Source organism: Rhinatrema bivittatum, chromosome 4 (assembly GCF_901001135.1).
Source record: "Rhinatrema bivittatum chromosome 4, aRhiBiv1.1, whole genome shotgun sequence".
Taxonomy (NCBI): domain Eukaryota; kingdom Metazoa; phylum Chordata; class Amphibia; order Gymnophiona; family Rhinatrematidae; genus Rhinatrema; species Rhinatrema bivittatum.
The window spans coordinates 144,501,271-144,521,763 of NC_042618.1; the positions used below are offsets into that span (position 1 = coordinate 144,501,271).

The 20,493-nt window shown below is 42.5% G+C and overlaps 1 protein-coding gene across 3 annotated transcripts in view; it reads left to right on the forward strand.

The window, feature by feature from the left end:
- The window catches only part of NPAS3 (neuronal PAS domain protein 3), a 1,664,600-nt gene that overhangs the window by 441,812 nt on the left and 1,202,295 nt on the right, over positions 1 to 20,493 (forward strand). For all 3 annotated transcript variants that reach the window (XM_029598930.1, XM_029598933.1, XM_029598932.1), the window contains one exon: positions 14,840 to 15,084. In XM_029598930.1, coding sequence (XP_029454790.1) covers positions 14,840 to 15,084 — 245 coding nt within the window. The remainder of the gene's footprint in view (positions 1 to 14,839; positions 15,085 to 20,493) is intronic.

The window sequence follows — 20,493 nt, forward strand, 5'->3', positions numbered from 1 at the left end:
GGAAGATTGGCTGTCCAAATGGCAGATGAAATTTAATGTGGGACAAGTGCAAGGTGATGTATATAGGGAAAAATATAGGGAAAAATAACCCTTGCTATGGTTATACTATGTTAGGTTCCACATTAGGAGTTACCACCCAGGAAAGAGATCTAGGCATCAAAATGGCAGATGAAATTTAATGTGGATAAGTGCAAGGTGATGCATAAAGAGAAAAATAACCCATGCTATAATTACACAGTGTTAGGTTCCATATTAGGTGCTACAACCCAAGAAAGAGATCTAGGCGTCGTAGTGGATAACACATTGAAATCATCGGTTCAGTGTGCTGCGGCAGTCAAAAAAGCAAACAGAATGTTGGGAATTATTAGAAAGGGAATGGTGAATAAAACGGAAAATGTCATAATGCCTCTGTATCGCTCCATGGTGAGACCGCACCTTGAATACTGTGTACAATTCTGGTCGCCGCATCTCAAAAAAGATATAGTTGCAATGGAGAAGGTACAGAGAAGGGCAACCAAAATGATAAAGGGGATGGAACAGCTCCCCTATGAGGAAAGACTAAAGAGGTTAGGACTTTTCAGCTTGGAGAAGAGACGGCTGAGGGGGGATATGATAGAGGTGTTTAAAAACATGAGAGGTCTAGTTCGGATAGATGTGAATCAGTTATTTACTCTTTCGGATAATAGAAAGACTAGGGGGCATTCCATGAAGTTAGCGTGTGGCACATTTAAAACTAATTGGAGAAAGTTCTTTTTCACTCAACGCACAATTAAACTCTGGAATTTGTTGCCAGAAGATGTGGTTAGTGCAGTTAGTATAGCTGTGTTTAAAAAAAGGATTGGATAAGTTCTTGGAGTCCATTACCTGCTATTAATTGAGTTGACTTAGAAAATAGCCACTGCTATTACTGGCAATGGTAACATGGAATAGACTTAGTTTTTGGGTACTTGCCAGGTTCTTATGGCCTGGATTGGCCACTGTTGGAAACAGGATGCTGGGCTTGATGGACCCTTGGGCTGACCCAGTATGGCATGTTCTTATGTTCTTACAGTGGATAATACATTGAAATCATCGGGTCAGTGTGCTGAGGCCATCAAAAAAGCAAACAATGTTAGGAATTATTAGGAAGGGAATGGCAAATAAAATGGTAGATGTCATAATGCCGCTGTATTGCTCCATGGTGAGACCGCACCTTGAATACTGTGTGCAGTTCCAGTCAATGCATCTCAAAAAAGATATAGTTACACTGGAGAAAGAACAGAGAAGGATGACCAAAATGATAAAGGGGATGGAACTGCTGTCCTGAGAGGAAAGGCTAAACAGGTTAGGGCTGTTCAGCTTGGAGAAGAGATGGCTGAGGGGGGATATAATAGAGGTCTACAAAATCATGAAAGGACTTGAATGGGTAAATGTGAATCAGTTATTTACTCTTTTGGATAATACAAGGACTAGGGGACAGTCCATGAAGTTAGCAAGTAGCTCATTTAAAACAAATCAGGGAAAGTTCTTTTTCACTCAATGCATAATTAACCTCTGGAATTCATTGCCAGAGGATGTGGTTATGGCAATTAGTGTATCTGGGTTTAAAAAAGGTTTGGATAACTTGTAGAACAGAAGTCCATAAACTGCTATTAATCAATAAGAATTAGTAGCTTGGGATCTTTTCATTTAATGTTTGGGTACTTGCCAGGTACTTGTGACTTGGTTGGACACAGGATACTGGGCTTGATGGTCCCTTGATCTGACCCAGTATGGCATATCTTAATGTTCTTATGTTATGTTATGTTCTTATGTATAGATATATACATCCAGGAAGGAGACGAGAGGCTTGAGGATGATCAGCATAGAGTAGTAGTTACTATCCATTAACACTAACATACGGGTAACTTGAACAGAGCAGCCGTTACTACGATAAGAAACTTGCTGAGCAGACTGGATGAACCATTTGGTCTTTTTCTGCTGTCATTATTATGTTACTATGCTGAAAATGAGCATAGGCAAAATAAAATATAAAATCTTCACCATGATTTTTCACAGGTCTCCACTTGTACTATGAAAAATCATGGAGGTAATTTTATTTGCCTTTTCTCACCCTTCCAGGCTGCATGGAAAGGATATTAAGGCCCCCCCCTCACAAATGCACACCCATTCTGCTTCTGGGTCTTAAGATGGGGACCTCCAATGTCACTCTTTCTGCTCCTAGGATCAGGGATGCTTCTTCCGACCCCCTCAGCTTAGTTGCCTCTCTCAGGTCCCAAGGTCTAGGGAGCTGATGATTCCTGGCTCGGCACTGTCCACATCAGAGGAAGCTGAGGGCACTATACTGTGGCCATTTCTACAGTAACTGCTGCACATGCCTTTTTTTTCCTTTTTCAGACTGTTATTTTATTAAAATGACAATTTATTTTTTGGCATAGCTATGGCTTATACTATCTCAAAATTAATTCAGTTTCATGTATAGGGCAATAAGGCATGTCTTAAGATATTCAACAACAAAAGCAGTGAGTTCTTATTTGTGATGCATTTTTCAAATATTTAGCTATGTCCAGAGTTCTTGAGAATGCACATCACATGCTTTCCATACTTCAGTGTCTGCTTGAGAATGTAGGGTCTGTACAGCCTTAGAGGTCATGGGACTTTCAATGTAGCCGGTTGAGTTCCTCTCAAATATTTATAGACATCTCAAAAGCTAGTATGATTTTTTTTCAATGGAATTGAAAATAGATACAGAAATTCTGAGTTTCTGAATATATTTGAACTTCAGAATACCGGGGATACTATGTGTGACTTTTGCTTTTGGGAGAAAGTCGAGGGCTGTCAACTAAAAACTCTTGGAGAGCCCTGTAGTTCTTTTCTATGTGCCTTGGTGAGTAAGTGTCCGGTTCATTCCAAGATACAATAGTTGACCGCAGAGGCTACATTGCTTGGCTGGAAACACCAAATGAGTTTAATCTGATTAGCCAACTTGGGGTTTCTAGAGCAATGTGGTTGCCATGTTAGACCTCCTAGATGCACAGAAATAAAGGTTAACCACCCAAAAAGAAATTGATGATGTCTTTTAATTGGACTAACTTTTAATGTATTTCTTGACTTGCTTTCGGCATTTAACACTCCCTCAGGTACAAAATGGAATGAGCAAAAGATGACATTTGCTAGAAAATACAAGTGATTCATAAAATACATTGCATGCAGTCCATGCAGCTAATACACAGCTGAACATTTAGACTTGTATTGGGCCCTAAAGCGAATGGCAGAAACACTTTGTTTACCCCATTTTCTGTGCAGAATATCAAGGCTTGCAACTTTACGGAACAGAACCGTATGTTCCCGCTTCCAGAAGCTGATGCTCTAAAGATGCTATTAAATATATATATTTTAAATGTAACATCCTGAGTATTATCTGAAATTAAAAGTTAAAACTGACATTTTCAAGACACCTTTACTGCCTATGGATTAACTGGCAGATCTTAGGCCTGTCAAGTCAAATCTAAGTCTTTATCTTCTTTTAAATAGTTCAGTAAAATGTGCATGTCCTTATTTGTCACAAGATAAAATTTCTCCCTGTGATTCTAATCAGCAAAATAATAACCTATCCTTAAACAGCCATGGCTGTAAGTGAAGTTGAAGAGATTTCTTTTTTTATTTTATTTGCTATCCTGAACTTATGATATTTTCTTTCATAGAGAAAAAAATAATGGTCATTTCATGTGTTAAATGAGAAATATAAAGCTAGAATGAAGGTCAAACTGGTTGAGCACATCAAACAGTCTTTGTCAGCCAAGCTCAATATATCCTGAGTTTGTGGAACAAATGAAATTTTGCTGCTATGTTACACTTTGCCTCCAAACAACCATTACAACTGGTTTTATATATTGTGTGAGCACTAGACCATCAAACAGTGCATCTTTACTGACGGGTTGCTGCAGCAATGATCTACAGCAGCAATCTGCCATTTATAGAAGGGCAAAATGTGCATCTATATTTAGTTGTGAAATTGGCCTATTATACTCTTGATGTTTACAGAGGCTAAGATAAATTAATGATGACAGCTATGAGTAGTGCATTAGTTAAGCAGCCGAGTTCTTACCTTGAACTTGGAAGGTTCCAGCAGTAACTTCCAACATTTACAATACTGCTCTCCTCGCCTGTTAAGGAAAGGGGTCTGCGACTTTATTTATTCTCTCTTTCTTTTTGTTGGGAAGAAAGAAAGAGAACTTTCTTTTTTGTGGCTTGCTTAGCTGTAATTAGAGGAGGGCTTCCCAAATTCATCCTGATGGCCCGACAGCCAGTCGGATTTTCAGGATACCCACAATGAATATGCATGAGATAAATTTGGATGCATCAGAGACCCTGGTATGCAAATCTATCTCATGCATATTCATTCCGGATATCCCGAAAACCCAACTGGTGGTGGGGGATCTCAAGACAGGTTTGGGAAGCCCTGAATTTGAACTTTTGTTGTACATTTCTTGATGAGTGTCATTTTCTATACATTAAATCTTGGACCAGAGAGTACTGTTCATAATCAGAGGGTACTTAACAGATTTGGGACTCGGACCCAGGCCAAATAGCACCCTTTACGGAGGCAGGGGTTCATTTGAACAGCTGCAGCTCCTTGGGCCAAAAGGAAGCTGGCATGCTTGCATCGGTCCGTGCATGAGCTTATCAATCTTCCCACTGCTCAGGCAGCAGCACCCGCACGGGAATGCTGGAGGCGGCTCCTGCAGCTAATCCCAGGGAAGCAGAGATTGATGGCAGCACATATGTGGTTTAGGAATATCCTGCACACAATTATTAAGTTTAGCAGTGTCATACTCCGTAATATTTCTTTAGGCCAGTGCTGCCAGTGCAGGGTTCCAAAAATGTCAAAAAGGTTGGTAGCTAGCCAGAGTTTCTAGTCACCAGCTAAAATCTGGTGTCAAAAAATGTCTCATTTAAATTGTAGAGCAGGGCACTTGTCAGTTATTACTCACGCAGTTTTAAACAATTAAAAAGTATACAGCAAATGTAATTAATACAACGTGTTACATATTCCAATAATTGCCAACAGTAAGAACTTTTTTCCACCTTTGATGACTGAGGATTTTTTTTCAATCTTAAGGTTTAGCAGTCTTTTCTCTTACTTGCCTTCTGAATTTTTTTTTCCTATTTTTCTTTCCATTTTACCTTTCCTTATGTGTCTCCTCCTTTCCCTTCCAACTTGTCAGCATTCTGTCTCCCATCTCACCTCACCTCTTGTTCTGCACTTCTCCATCTCTGTTTTTCTGTTGCTTAATGCCTCATCATTTCTCATCCCACCTATCCAACATCTTTGTCTAGGCTCTTCCACCTCCATCTTCCTGCATCCTACCTCTTATCTCCTCTCTCCCTCCTCTTTCTCAACCCCTTGCCTACCTTTCCCAACCCTCTATCACAACTGCATCAATACCTTTGTCTTCTGCCCACCCCTTCAGTGAGCCATAGTCCTCCATCTTCCCGTTTCCATGTCTCCCCGCCTTCCTCTTTCTGATTCCCCTTCTCTCTCTCTTAATGCTCCCCACCCTCACTCAACCTCTTTGTGCTCCCCCCAGCCTCACTTTTCCTCCCCCAATTCTTCCCTTTCCCAATGCTTCTCCTAACCTCACTTATCCTCCCCTAGTGTCGTGTCCCCCCCCAGCCTCAGTAATCCTACTCCAGTGCTCCCCTCCTCTAGTACTTCTAGCTTCACTCATTCTCCCCAGTAGCCCCCCTCAGTGGGGCACATTTGACAGTGTGTGCCTCAGGGCCAGGGCTGCCTTCTGTCTGGTTTTGGATTGGACAATCCAGTTTCCCCCCTTTTTGTACAGTGTCTGGTTACAATAGTAACAGGACACGGTAATGACCGGTCAAGCAGTGGAAATGAAGGGGCTCAGTTGAAAGGCTATCACCACCTTTTTCCTAGTGACTCTCTCTGATGATATCTCACACACACACAGCAGAAGCTTTTTATAAGGACCCCTCAGCAGGATTCCAGCTAACCTGTGAGTGACTTGCGTAGTGCCTGTCTGCAATTCCCTTTCAGTTAGCACTGCTAGTGACAGCCGCTGAGTGCACCGCCTCCTCCGTCTAGATCGCCTGAACATGTGAGGCTTAAGGGGGTGCTGCACTCAGTGGCTGTCACTATCACTTCCAGCTGGAAGGGAACTGCAGACAGGCACTATGCAGGTCACCCAGGGGTTGGCTGGAGACTGTGGTGAAGAGTACTTATGAAAGGCTTCTGCTCTATGTAGTGCATGTGAGGGAGCCAGGAGCGACGAAGGTAGATCTGTAGATAAAGCTGCTGCAGAAAAAAATCCAGATCAGGCTGTGGAACTTGGAGCTGCAGGGGGAATGATGGGGAGGTGAGGATTGGGTGCCATGTCTCGGGCAGGGATGTAAGATATGGTGATGGCAGTGGCTCGGTTTCTGGGAAGCATAGTTTTGCTTGCTGTAGTGTGGAGTTTCTATATAGTTTGTTTTACCTGTTTTAAGAGCCTATCCATTTGGTAGACCTGAATGTCATGCACGACATGCCCACGGCCAAGAGGCCTGCCCAAAGGGAAAAGTGCTTCCTCCTTCAACTGTCATCGCATTCACACTTGGCTGGCAGGCCCAAAGGAGATATCCTACACAAGTAAGGAACAGGGTGGGACTGCCTCTGGGAGCCATCCTGGAGGAGGCGAAAATGGAAATACTCATGTTGATAGGCAGGGAAGTAGGAAGGGAGAGTTGGGAATGCTAAGAAAATGGTCAGGGGGATGATAGATAGAGACTAGGGTTAGAAGCCTATGAGAGGGGAGTTAATGGAGTGATGATAGGGGTAGAGTAGAGGAGGGCAGGGGAATGGTGGGCAGAGAGAAGGGGATGGCGGAGAGGAGAGGGGACTCATGCATTGGGGGAAGAGAGTGGGGGAGAGTGGGTGGAGGATGGCTGGTAGAAGGTAGTGAGCATAGAGTGGGTGCAGATGTGTAGGGGATTAGGGAAATGCATGGCAGGGGATATGGAGGGTATTGAGGGAAGTGCTGGGAAGAGAGTAGGGGATCTTCTGGGGTGAGAGGAGGAGGCACGTTTGGCCCTAGTCAAGGCCTTGAATCAGCATCTGGAGAAGATGGGGGTAGGGGCAGGGGGTAGCAGTTTTGGAAAGTGATGGTGTTTTTATTTTTCTAGTTTTGCACTACAGAGTGTGATTTCTTGGGGTTTTCAGTTCAGTTTTTGAACATTTAATTTTTAGATTGTGGTCCATTATTCTCTATTTGATGGGGGTTTGGGTTTGGCATTTGTGAGTTTCTGTTTAGGGGTCTATAGCAGTTGGGCTTATTCAGGATTAGTTTTCCTTAAGAGGTGTATTATTGTTCTAGGGCCCAGTGTAATACCTGCAGCAATAGATATTTTTGGATAGGGTTGTTGCTGTTTGAATCTTGGCAGTTAGTACTGTTTTGGCCCTGTTCTGAGCAAAACTAAAGTTGATCAAAACATGTATTCATTCTTCAGTGATGCAATAAAACTGCACAGAACATTTATGTGAAGAAACTTGTTTCTACAGTTTCTGAACTGAAAGCATGTAAAGAAATATTCTAATGTGAATTTATTCTAGAGCATAGCCTGTATAAAAGTTATTATTAATGTATAATTTGTATTCATACTAATACACAATTTTTATCATTTTTACTGTACTGAAAAATTCCTGAGTATCTTTTTCTCAGTTTAGTGATAGGAATATATAACATAGTGTTCTAATAACTGCATGGCTCCTGGGGTTAACTGTATTCTTGGCAGGCTATGATAGATTCTATTGGCTCTATAAGAATTATCCAGAAATATGGTACATGAGCTATTGAGATAGTTCAGAGATGGGATCTAGGATTTATTCTAATTTATGCAAATGACCCCCCCATTCTCAAGTGTTCAGTCCTGGTCTGTGGGAAAAGTTGACAACCATATTCAGGGCTATTAGAGCAGTATGCGCACACACACACTCACTGACCCAGTTGCATACCTGCTGCCACCACCTTATAAGAACATAAGATAAGCCATACCAGATCAGACCAAGGGTCCATCAAGCCCAGTATCCTGTCTCTAACAGTGGCCATTGCAGTCTCAATTACCTGGCAAGTACCCAGACATTAAATAGATCCCATGCTACTAATGCCGGCAGCAAGCATTGATTAATAGCAGTTTATGGATTTCTCCACCAAAACTTATCCAAATCTTTTTTAAACCCAGCTATACTAGCTGCCTTAACCACATCTTCTGGCAACAAATTTCAGAGCTTAATTGTGCATTAAGTGAAAGAGTTTTCTCTGATTTGTTTTAAATGTGCTGCTTGCTAACTTTATGGAGTGCTCCCTAGTCCTTGTATTATCCAAAAGAGTATATAACCGTTTCACATTTACCTGTTCAAGTCCTTTCATGGTTTTGTAGACCTCTATCATATCCCCCCTCAGCCGTCTTCTCCAAACTGAACAGCCCTAACTTCTTTAGCTTTTCTTCATAGGGGAGCCGTTCCATCCGCTTTATCATTTTTGTTGCCCTTCTCTGTACTTTCTCCAATGCAACTATATCTTTTTTGAAATGTGGTGACCAGAATTGCACACAGTATTCAAGGTGCAGTCTAACCATTGAGCAATACAGGGGCATTATGACATCATCTGATTTATTTGTCATTCTCTTCCTAATAATTCCTAACATTGTTTACTTTTTTGATTGCCACAGCACTTTGAGCCAACAATTTCTATGTAATATCAACTATGACGCTCAGATCTTTTTCCTGGGTGGTAACTCCTAAAATGGAACCAAGCATCATATAACTACAGCATGGGTTATTTTTCCCTATATGCATCGCCTTGCACTTGTCCACATTATATTTCATTTGTCATATGGATGCCGAATCTTCCAGTTCCCTCAAGATTCTCCTGCAATTTATCACAATCCACTTGTAAGTTAACAACTTTGAATAATTTTGTGTCATCTGCAAAGTTGATCACCTCACTCATCATATCTCTTTCCAGATCATTTATAAATATATTAAAACTAAATTATAAAAAAGTCTAGCTAGAAAATGCAAGTATGTATTTTGAACTGGGGAAACCTCATAAAGTGCCAATATAAAGATGCCTCCTATGGCTACTTAATCCAACTCCAATGTAAAGGTTGTTGGAAAAAGGTTATAATCATTGGAAAACCCCAGCAGTCCAGTGTAACTTAAGTGGTATACAGCAAAATGATGCTATACCACTTCAAAACTCACAGTTCTGTCGCAAAGATGCTGAATTGAAAGCTTCATGCAATAAGTCTTTTAATCCTGACACTGCAATGTTTCGAGTGGGTTCTCTTCATCAGGGAATTACTTTTAAGCATGGATGATATCCATATGTCTAGGCTGTGAGAATTCACCACTAGAGTGTTGTGCTTACGTGTAAGCACAACACTCTAGTGTTGCATGAAGCTTTCAATTCAGCATCTTTGCGACAGAACTGTGAGTTTTGAAGTGGTATAGCATCATTTTGCTGTATACCACTTAAGTTACACTGGACTGCTGGGGTTTTCCAATGATTATAACCTTTTTCCAACAACCTTTACATTGGAGTTGGATTAAGTAGCCATAGGAGGCATCTTTATATTGGCACTTTATGAGGTTTCCCCAGTTCAAAATACATATTTGCATTTTCTAGCTAGACTTTTTTATAATTTAGTATTAATCATACGATTGTCTGGCACCGTCTGGATTTATTATTTTAAATATATTAAAAAGCATCGATCCAAGTACAGATCCCTGAGCCACTCCACTGTTTACCTTTATCCACTGTGAAAACAGACCATTTAATCCTATTCTGTTTCCTATCTTTTAACTAATTTCCAATCCACAAAAGGACATCTCCTCGTATCCGATTTAATTTTTTAGTTTTCTTAGAAGCCTTTCATGAGGATCATTGTCAAATGCCTTCTGAAAATCCAGTAAACCACATCAACTGGTTCACCTTTATCCACCCCGATTCACAACACCAGCACAGGTTTTCAGAAGGTGGTGTTGTAAACAGTGGCGGTGACAGGTTTGCCATGAGGATAACAAATGTGTGCATGTGTTACTTTAATGGCCCTGCGTCACACACTGTCAGCCACATCCTATTGTCACTGGCTCTTGGATTCTGACCTCATTTTTGTAGTTCGGTATCTGACTCTGAGGCTTACCAATTTGAGACCCTGGCAAATTAGATGCAGGGCAAGGCCACATGTGTCCACGCCCAGTGACGCTCCTATTCATAAATAATGTTTACTGAAAGGATTTAGTACTATAAGAAGGTTGTGAAAATTAACAGCTGTGTTCAGGTACAGGGGTTGGTAAGGAGGAAACTAGAGGTTCTATGCCTAGCATAAAATCTGAACCGTTCTTGGGCATTGAACTCAGCTAAGTTGGCAGTTTAGATAAATCCGAGCTATGGAATGGCCAAACTGGTGCTGACATCCTGCCCCCCCCCCTCCCTCCCCACACCTCACCACCCCTCATTTGCTTGCAAAAATCGTAATGGGGAATTCCATTCATCAAAGTATTTGTTTCAGTTATGCAGAATTGTTGGGCCCCTTTTCAGAGATGTTTTCTTCTATATCCTCCGCTGCTCAAAACACACAATAAAGAGTCTGTTAGCTTCTACCATCTTAGTTGGAGAAAGACCATAAATTGCTGCGAGACAATTCATTTCTGCAATGAAGAAAGACGCTTCAGAGGAAGCAGACTATTGTTGGACTATTTGTAGGTTATTGTAGCAAGCAAGAGTCAACAGTCATGCAGTATCACATGGGTTCTGTCTTAGACCAGCATTTCCCAACTGGCATGTTGCAACAGTCTCCAGTTTCTCTTTCCCCAGCAGTTGGCCTGCAGGATATCCTCCGGCCAGCAGGGGGAGTCAGAGAGCACTGATTATCTACTGCTGCTTCTGTTTTCCTCTCTGCTGGTTCTCCTCCAATATTGAAACAGCATGGGGGGGTGGGGGGCCCTGTAGTCTTAAAGTCTTGCTGGCCCCATGTAGTTCTGATTACAGAGGGAAATGGGCATAGAAGAAAGAAGCAGCACCAGGAAGAAGCAGCTGAATTTGCTAGGAAGCTGGGGGGGTTGGGGTAAAGGGAAGGGAATGAAAGAGAAAGTACTGATGCCAAGCAGGGGAAAGAATAGGGGTGGAGTGAGAGGCTAGGAAAGAGGTTGATGAAGATTATATTGGGGGAGAGGTGGAAGGAGAGGGTAGGAAGGAGAAGGTGATGGTGATGCCAACAGGGTGGAGGGAGAGACAAGGGACGGGGAAGCTGATAATACCTGGGGGTGATGGGAGAGAAAAGGGAAGAGGTGATGCTGGGGGATAGGGGAGAGGGACAGGAGGAGAAGGTGATACCAGGGGTGGTGGGGGGGGGGGGGGTGTGAGGGAAGAGAAGGTGAATGTGCCAAGGGTGGTGGAAAAAAGATGATATTGTAGTGAAGGGAGAGGGAAGAGAAGGGAAGAGATAATGATGTGAGGGGGTAGGAGATAGGAAGAGAAAAAGTGATGATGCAGGAGGTGGGGATGGCGGGGGAGAGTGTGAAGCGAAGCTAATGATGCCAGGGTTTGGATAGGGGAAGGAAGAAAAGAGAATGATGATGCCAGGGGGTGGGGGATAGGGAAGGTGCACGTGTGCCATGATAAAGTGAGCGAAATGCCAAGTGTGCCATGGCACAAAAAATGCTTGGGGACCACTGTCTTTCATCCCTGTCTTGTGTGCTTGCGGGCTGTTTGGTTAGATTGTTTTCTATGATTTGATTAAAAAAGTGGCTGGAAGGAATTGTGTTCCAGTAGATTCTTTGTTGTGCTTCTGTAAGTAGGACCCCATATTAAAGCAGCTTTATGTATTAAAGAGACCATAGGAGTAAACTGACAGCTGCAATCAGAGATCCATCTGCTATCTAATGCTCAAAGGTTCATGAGTTTTAAACACTGGATTCTTTGATGAATGTTTGATGGTTGAATTTTTAATACTGCTTGACCTTCTTTCTTTTGAGTCTGCACACTAGATTAATTGATAAATAGTAGATGGGTGTTGTGCGAGGTGCACCTAAGTAGAGCAGCAGGAAAATCTATAGCACACCTGCCTGTCTGTTTTTCTTAGAGCTGCTTTACAAAGGAAAGCAAAGTTGAAAGGGAAAAAAAAATCTTTGACTTATCTCTACTAGCTTTCACTTTCTCTCTTTCCCTCTCTGGAGCCCTGTCATCCTCCTCCCTTCCCTCTCCCCTCCCCCTATGCTTCTTGCTTAGATCAAAAAAAGAATATTCTACCCAATAATGTACGTGCTTAGATTTTTGCAGTTCTAAAACTTTGGTGTGGAATTCACTTAAACAGAACTTTTGTTTGCTCATGTTTGCACACTGTTGTGCACGAGCTGGTGGATCACTGTGCAGATCTGCTCCAAGAAGACTTGGAAGTGAGCATTGACGCACACGAATGAGAAAATGGGTGGGGCGGTAGATGTAAATGAATAGTCTATTGAAGCATGTATATATATGTAATACAAGCTTGAGTAAGATTGAGCACTCCGTTGCTGGTGAATAAAAAAAAACCAAAAAAAACAGCAGCAGAAAGGAATTGGAGCCATACTGCAGGTTATTGAGTGCATGGTAACATGAGAAAGCTTTGCAAATAAAATGTAGTGATGCATGGCTGTTAGTCTTTCCCTAACAAGTTAACTGTCATGTCACCTCAGCTTCTTAGAATTAGTATTTTATTGGCTCAACAATATTTTCAGAGATTGCAAAGTCAACTGCTGGGTAATAATTTATTATAGCTTTCATGGACACTGCCAAATGTAATGGGCTCTCTGTCCCCATGGTTCCCTGCATTATTCAGTAATAGAGTGAGGCTATATGTGTATATGTGCACGTATATATATAAGAAAGAAGACAAGTCAGGGCTAAGGTGTTGCATAAAAGCAAACAGATGAACACATGTGAGCACTGGGAATGCAGCCAAGCCTGCTGCTCCGCTCCAGCCCAGACAAGGATATTCAACAGGAAAACCTGTGAAAGCAAGGAAGGTGCATTGACACTCCTGAAGTCTAGGGAGAGCCCCTGAAATATAGCTCAATAATGAAAGAAGTTTGTATTCACCTGTAGAGAAATTCATGGACGATTAATCAGTCATATGAAGAAGGATATACTGTTGGGATCAATGTCTATAATTGCTTACAGCATTTTGATTTATTGGTAGAAGATATTGATGATTGTCCTCTCAATTCCTTAATTCATGTATCAATCCTGCAAGCTGTTTAATGAATAAAGTAAATTATTCAAGCATGAGAACTTGTTTCAAGTTCAGGATGGATATATTCTTCAGCCTCTGAGGAGGTTTTGAAAGCAAATGGAGGAGTGACCTAGTGGTTGGCGTTTTGAGCCGAGCACCAGGGAAGCCAGGGTTCAAATCCCGCTTTGCCCACTGCTCTTCATGACCTTGGGCGGGTCACATTGCCCCCCATGTGCTGACTAATTCATTTATTTAAAAATGTTTGTATACCGCCTTTATAGATAGAAATTTAGTCAAAATGGTTTACAGATTTAAAACATACATAATCGAAAATAAAATACTTATCAATAAAACAATGCTCAGACAAAAATGTATAAAACATAAATTTTGTAAAAAACAAAGAGAAAGAGTGCCTCTAAGATATTGTGGGGTGCCGTAACTGTTAAGGTTGTAATTGAGAAATTCTTTGAAAAAAAAAAGAAAGAAGGAAAAAGAAAAGATAAGGGCTGGGAGAGGGACGAAGGGATAAGAATGAAAGAGGGGGCAAAAGTCAGGACTGGATTGTTGATAAGAACTGGTGGAAAATTGTGGTGATATGAAAGAGTGTGATTATGTGTAGTCATTTTGAGGAAGTAATACTAAAAGCTTTTTGGAACAAGTAGGTTTTTAAGGATTTCTTAAATTGTTGCAGCGATGGTACGAGTCGTAAGGAATTCCAAAGGCAGGGGCCTGCCACAGAAAAAGCTCTTTTATGGGTAAATTCAAGTCTTACTAATTTGACAGTAGGCACATCTAAGAGATTTTTTTTGATAAAGATCGCAGTTCTCTAGCTGGTTTATAAATGCGTAAAGTCGAGCAAAGCCAAGTTGAAGACATATTATGGATAAGAGTGTGAATAATTGTTAAAACTTTATGCATAATTCTAAATTTTCTTGGGAGCCAATGAAGGGAACAAAGTGTAGGTGAGAGATGGTTTCTGCGAGATGAACCAGCAAGGATTCTAGGTGCTGAAAGCCCTCTCTGGGGCAAGGAATTGTAACTTTCCTTGAGCACAGTTCTGGGGCAAGTAATTAAATCCAAATGCCCTTTGTGAGGTCCTTCTGTGTGTAGTGGGCTTAGCCACAGCAGATATTCTGCTTGGCTACGCACTCCCAGCCTAGGGTGGTCACTTGATCCTGCTCATTCCTGAAAGGCTGATCCAGTCCTGGTATTGTCCCGTTGCACTTGCAGTCCTGTTAAGAGAGCCTGATTCAATGAGATCAGTCAGAGCTGACCTGGATCACATGGCCATGCTATTCCAGGTGCTTGTTGCCTTTTGGCAGTTTGTACTCTTAAGTTGCATTTGTGAGGCATGAAGTGTGAATCATTTTTTGTATGGAAAAGTTCCTTCTGGGGAAGGAAAATCATTCAAGAAGCTAAATTCAGCTTCTTCCGTATATACCATGAAGTTGGCTTCTCTGCACGTGCCAGCAATTTAACGACATGTTAATGGGCTCCAGTATTTTGTTAAATTTAGCACCAAGGATGGAAAGAAAAGTGAGACGCAGAGATGCCTAATACTGATGCATATCCTCTTCTGTTTCAGTTTACAAGCCTTGAGAAAAGAGAAATCCCGAGATGCAGCTCGCTCTCGCCGGGGGAAAGAGAATTTTGAGTTCTATGAGCTGGCCAAGTTATTGCCACTCCCTGCAGCCATTACCAGCCAGCTGGACAAGGCGTCCATCATCCGACTCACAATAAGCTATCTGAAAATGAGGGACTTTGCCAATCAGGGAGATCCCCCGTGGAACCTGAGGATGGAAGGCCCGCCGCCCAATACTTCTGTAAAAGGTACGTCCAATAGTAAAGCCGACTTGCACATCTGGACCGTGTGATCCCGGGATTGCTTTATATCATGTGGGACAGCAGAGCCAGGCTGATCCCTCCGAGTTGGAGGGTTTGTAGACAGGAGAATTCATTGTGTTCCAGACAGGTAGGATTTAACAAAAATATAAGCGTGCTCACCTCTTCGGAATCGCCGGCTTGCTGCCAGTGCCTATGTAAATTCTAAATGCAAATGTTCAGTGCTAAACTGGCTCTCTGTCTCATCAGCAAATTAATACTGCAGCTCTGTTTTTTATGAATTTATAATGTGTTCTATGTATTTTGGACAAAAAGTGATTCTCTCTGCTTTAAATGTGCAGTACTTAGACCCAGGGTGACAGAAACCTTATAGAACTAATCGATTCAAGTGTTTATGCATGTTTCCTGTATTACTCTAGGAGTTAATGGCCAAAGTACATACCTAGTAGTAGTGATCACAGTGAGCATATAAGTGGAGCTGCAGAGCTAAAAAGGTTTGGATTTCAGGCAGAATCACACATTTCATGCAGTGCTTGGGAACAATCTCTGAATGTTGCAATAATTCGTACTCATGCAGCGTCCCCTCTTACCCGCAGACATGCATATTGCATAGTCTCCATAACATAACAATGACTTGTTTGTGTGTGTGTGTGTGTGTGTGTGTGTGTGCGTGCTGGTGTGAAGTGATAAAATGAAATATATGGATGGAGCAACTCCCATGTTTGTATTTCTACTTTGGGGGTTTTATCTGTTGCCAAAGTGAGAGCTGGAATACTTCCTGCTCTTCCAACAGCAGCCAGTAATACTTAGCGTGGAGTAAATTAAAATGTGCAGATTCTTTAAAAGGTTGCTAGAAAATCCAACACTGATACTTTTTAAATTAGTTTCTAATTTATGGGCTCATTTTCCGTTTGTCATGGTATACCTAAAATATTATAACGGCGTTAGCCTCCAGGCCATAAAATGCAGCTATGCAGAGTAGTTATATAACTTTACTTATGATCCTTGTCATGCTTTTCAGTTGCTCCTCATTACACCAGACAGCCTCGCAGTTTGCAGCTGGATTTTTCTCTGTTCCACCCATGCTGGCATTTCTATATTTAGCCTGTGGTTTTAGGACAGCCACAAGTGTTGAATACGGGCGCATAGAGTTCCAGAATGCTGCTTACACATAGCATAATGCATTCTGTGCAGTGCAGCCATCAAGACCAGATGTTGCAGAGGTGCTCTTAAAAAGAACAGAGAGAGTTAGCGTTAGTAACTCAAATGCATAATATTATTTGCACCTTTACATTTTCTACAACCCTAAAAGCTGCTCAGATAAATGGATTGCAGAACTAATAATCCATTTGTATAAATTTAGGTACTTTTTTTTCCTATAGCATCTGTTATAAATTGGGATCTTTATTTTCAGTTTTTATGTTATTTTTCTGGGGAATTTCACGGGCGGATTTTAAATGCCCTGCTCGCGTAAATCCGCCCGGATTTACGTGAGCAGGGCCCTCGAGCGCCGGCGTGCCTATTTTGCATAGGCCGCCGGCGCGCGCAGAGCCCCGGGATGCGTGTAAGTCCTGGGTTTTTTTTAAGGGGGCGTGTCGGGGGCGGGGCCGAATGACGGGGCATTTCAGGGGCGGGACCGGGGGCGTGGCGCCAGCCCGGGGGCGTGGTCGAGGCCTCCAGACCAGCCCCCGGGTCGGATGACGGCGTGCCAGCAGTCCGCTGGTGCGCGTAGATTTACGTCTGCTTCTAGCAGGCGTAAATCGAGGGACAAAGGTAAGGGGGGTTTAGATAGGGCCGGTGGGTTAGGGAGGGGAAGGTGAGGGGAGGGCGAAAGAAAGTTCCCTCCGAGGCCGCTCCGATTTCGGAGCGGCCTCGGAGGGAACGGAGGCAGGCTGCGCGGCTCGGCGCGCACAGGCTGCCCAAAATCGGCAGCCTTGCGCGCCGATCCAGGATTTTATTAGATACGCGCGGCTATGCACGTATGTTATAAAATCCAGCGTAGTTTTGTTTGCGCCTGCTGCGCGAACAAAAGTACGCGATCGCTCTCTTTTTTAAAATCTACCCCTCAGTGTTTATAACAAAAAAAATCAGAGGAAAAGTGACTTTTTTATTGATTTTTTTTTTTTTTGGTTTAAACATTGAAATTCCCAGGGAAAATAAAATAAAAACTGAAAATGAAGATTCTGAGCTATAAGCCAGGATATATATATACCCTGATCCGGATCCTACGTAGTCCCCCTTCTCCCTCTACTCCTTCAGAGAATGAGCCCTTGTCATTAACGTACTCATAGCCTTCTCCTTTTTTCCTTTAATTATACTCTGTTTTGTCTCCCATTTCTCTGCACCTCCTTATATATACCCCCTTTTATACCCCTTATACCCCCTTCCCTGTCCTTAAACCCTACCTTTTCCCTATAGCAACCCTTTTATACCCCTTTTATTTACCCCCTCCGCTATCCTTTAAACCTTACTTCTCCCTATAACAATCCTGCTAGTCTATATATAGTTGCTTTTCTGAACGCATAATTTGTAATGTCATATATAGTGTCTCCTGTATGTACTAATTAAAGATAATGTATATTATTGTATATAATACTTTTTGTTATTATTGTATATAATACTTTTTGGAGTGTATAATTTATATAAGGTTATCCACAGTGTATAAGGTTATACGCAGACCCTTACTGAGTGTATAATTTCAATGCTACTTATTATGTTCTTCTGTTGTTTTCCATCAGGTACTGTTCCATTTCTCCTCCTCCTGTTTTTCCCTCTCTTCTCTCGCCCCTGCTCTCTTCCTATCTGCTCCCTCTCCCCCCACCCTGGTTTTTTGTAATTTCCTCCTTCAGTTATATTGTAAACTGGCATGATGTACTCACGAATGTCGATATATAAAAGCAAATAAATAAATAAATAAATATTCCACCCTTGCATTGCCTTGCTATGCTCAGCAGGCAGCTCCTTTTTCATAGTAAAAATATTGGCCTCCACTGTAAGCAGATTTCATATCATTTTCTAAAGTGCCTCTTAATGGGTTGGGTTAATTTCAGCAGTGTTTGTAGGTAATCTGCTTATTTTGGTAGGCCCAAAATAGGCAAAATATAAGATTTTTTACATAAATAAATAAGTCCTTATGGAGAAAGTGTAAGAGTGAGCTGGGAAAAAAGGTTTTCAAAATTGTTCATGTTTTATTTATGTACTTGTTTATTTTGACAAAGTTTCCTCCTGCTCCTGTGGGCTTTCGTATTAAAATATATCTCTGTTGGGCTACTGCGCCATGAGCTATCTGGGGATTTTTCATTTGCCTTCCATTGCAGTGACAGGAGCCACCGACTGCTGCTCACTCCAAAATGCGGTCATGTGACCTCAGGGTTTGACCCACCAGTAATGCCACTCAACCAGCTGCCCGGCCCCAGGAAAGAGGGTTTTATTTATTGAGCTTGGCTATTGCCATCTCCTCTTCCTCCTTTTATGCTCTCAGCTCATTCGGAATAGGGGCTGGAATCTGGCACTGTGAACCTTCACTCACAAGCACCCGAGGAATTTCTTTTTCCCCTGCATCGTATATCCCCTCACAACTTTCTATCCAGTCATGGCAGTGACCGTCCTTGACTGAGGGCCATGCACCATACAGCCACTAGGTGTTGCTGTTGTGTGATGACTATGACTGATATCCACCCCCCCCCCCCCCCAAGAGGCTGGGAACGCTGCCTCTGCAGCATCCTCAGCCCCTGCCAACCCAGGGAGCATAAGATCTGAGCTAGGAATTGCATAGCAGTATACAGCGCTATCACTGAGCCGCCATGCCAGCCCTCTCAGGAAGGAGTTTTACTCAATCCGTAGTCTTGTGATATGGTGGATCCTGGAGAGCAGATGCCCTAAGTTACATAAGCAGGGCTTGATTCATCCAAAATCTTTTGGGCTTCTTGAGGGAACAATGGAAAAACCAAACAACTATCAACTGTTGGAAATGGTGACATGCGGAAGATGTTCAGCAAAAAAAAAAAAAAAATATTTATCATGGCCTGAAAATATATACTCAGAGTAGCCACCGGAAGAGGCTCCAGTAGCATCTTTTGCTCTCCCCCAGACTTTCCTACAAATACTAATTCAGCCAAGTACCTATTATTTATCTGGCCTAAGTTTGGAAAGTAACACTGTTGCAGCAGCAGCTTTCATTACTTCCTCTGGGAGACACTTTAACACATTTAAAAAACTTTAACCTTTAGGTAAAGTGTAGAAAGCCGGCTGTGAAATCCTTTTCTGTTATTCTAGTGCATTAAAACTCAAAAATAATTTTTAACAACCTACCCTTAGAGGTAGATCTTAAAAACATACGCGTGCACGTACTTTTCTTCGCGCCACCGGATTTTATAAGATACGCACGTAGCCACGCAGCCTGCCTTCGTTCCCTCTGAGGCCGCTCCGAAATCGGAGCGACCTCGGAGGGAACTTTCCTTCCGCATCCCCCCACCTTCCCCTCCCTTCCCTTATCTACCCCACCCCCCAGCCCTATCTAAATCCCCCAACTACCTTTGTTGGGCAAGTTACGCCTGCTTCAAGCAGGCGTAACTTGCGCATGCCGCCTCGGCCTCCCCCGGCACAGGCCGCAGTGCCGGGGGACTCGGGTCCGCCCTCCCAGCCCGCCCCTGAACCGTCACCACGCCTCCGGACCCGCCCTGGACTGCCCCCTGACCTCGGACACGCCCCCTCCCGCCCCTTTTACGAAGCCCCGGGACTTACGCACATCCCGGGGCTTTGCGCGCGCCGGCGGCCTATGCAAAATAGGCCGCCGGCGCGCGAGTGCCCTGCGCGCGTAAATCCGGCAGGGCTTTTAAAATCTAGCCCTTAGTTTTCAATATTGATGGAAACCTTATAAAACAACTTTTAATACTGTCTAAAGTATCCTGTACAGAAACTACTTTTGAAGGTTGCATACGCCCTATCTATTTTTCTAACTTACATACCTCACACTCCAAATATTTTACATGTGCATGAAAATGGTTTTACATACAGTTTATACACTTTTCATCATTTCCAACACATAGGTTTGTAGACCTGTAGGAATATCAGAAAAGACATTCCAGTACTGTACTATTGCTTAGCTATATTATCAATAATTAGTTATCCATGCAGTTAGCAGCACTACTACTCAGATTCTTATCTATAGAACATAATGTATAGCACACATTTCACTCATATTATTCCCTTGCCCTACTTTACAGATCATATCTCTTATAGCAAACATAGAAACATAATGGCAGAAAAAGACCATATATTGTAACCAGTCTATCCATCCAGGCAACTGCTCAGCTGTATTACAACCACTCCCTCAGAAGATCCCCTGTGCTTGTCCCTTTCTTTCCTGAATTCAGATGCTATTCTTGTCTCCACCAC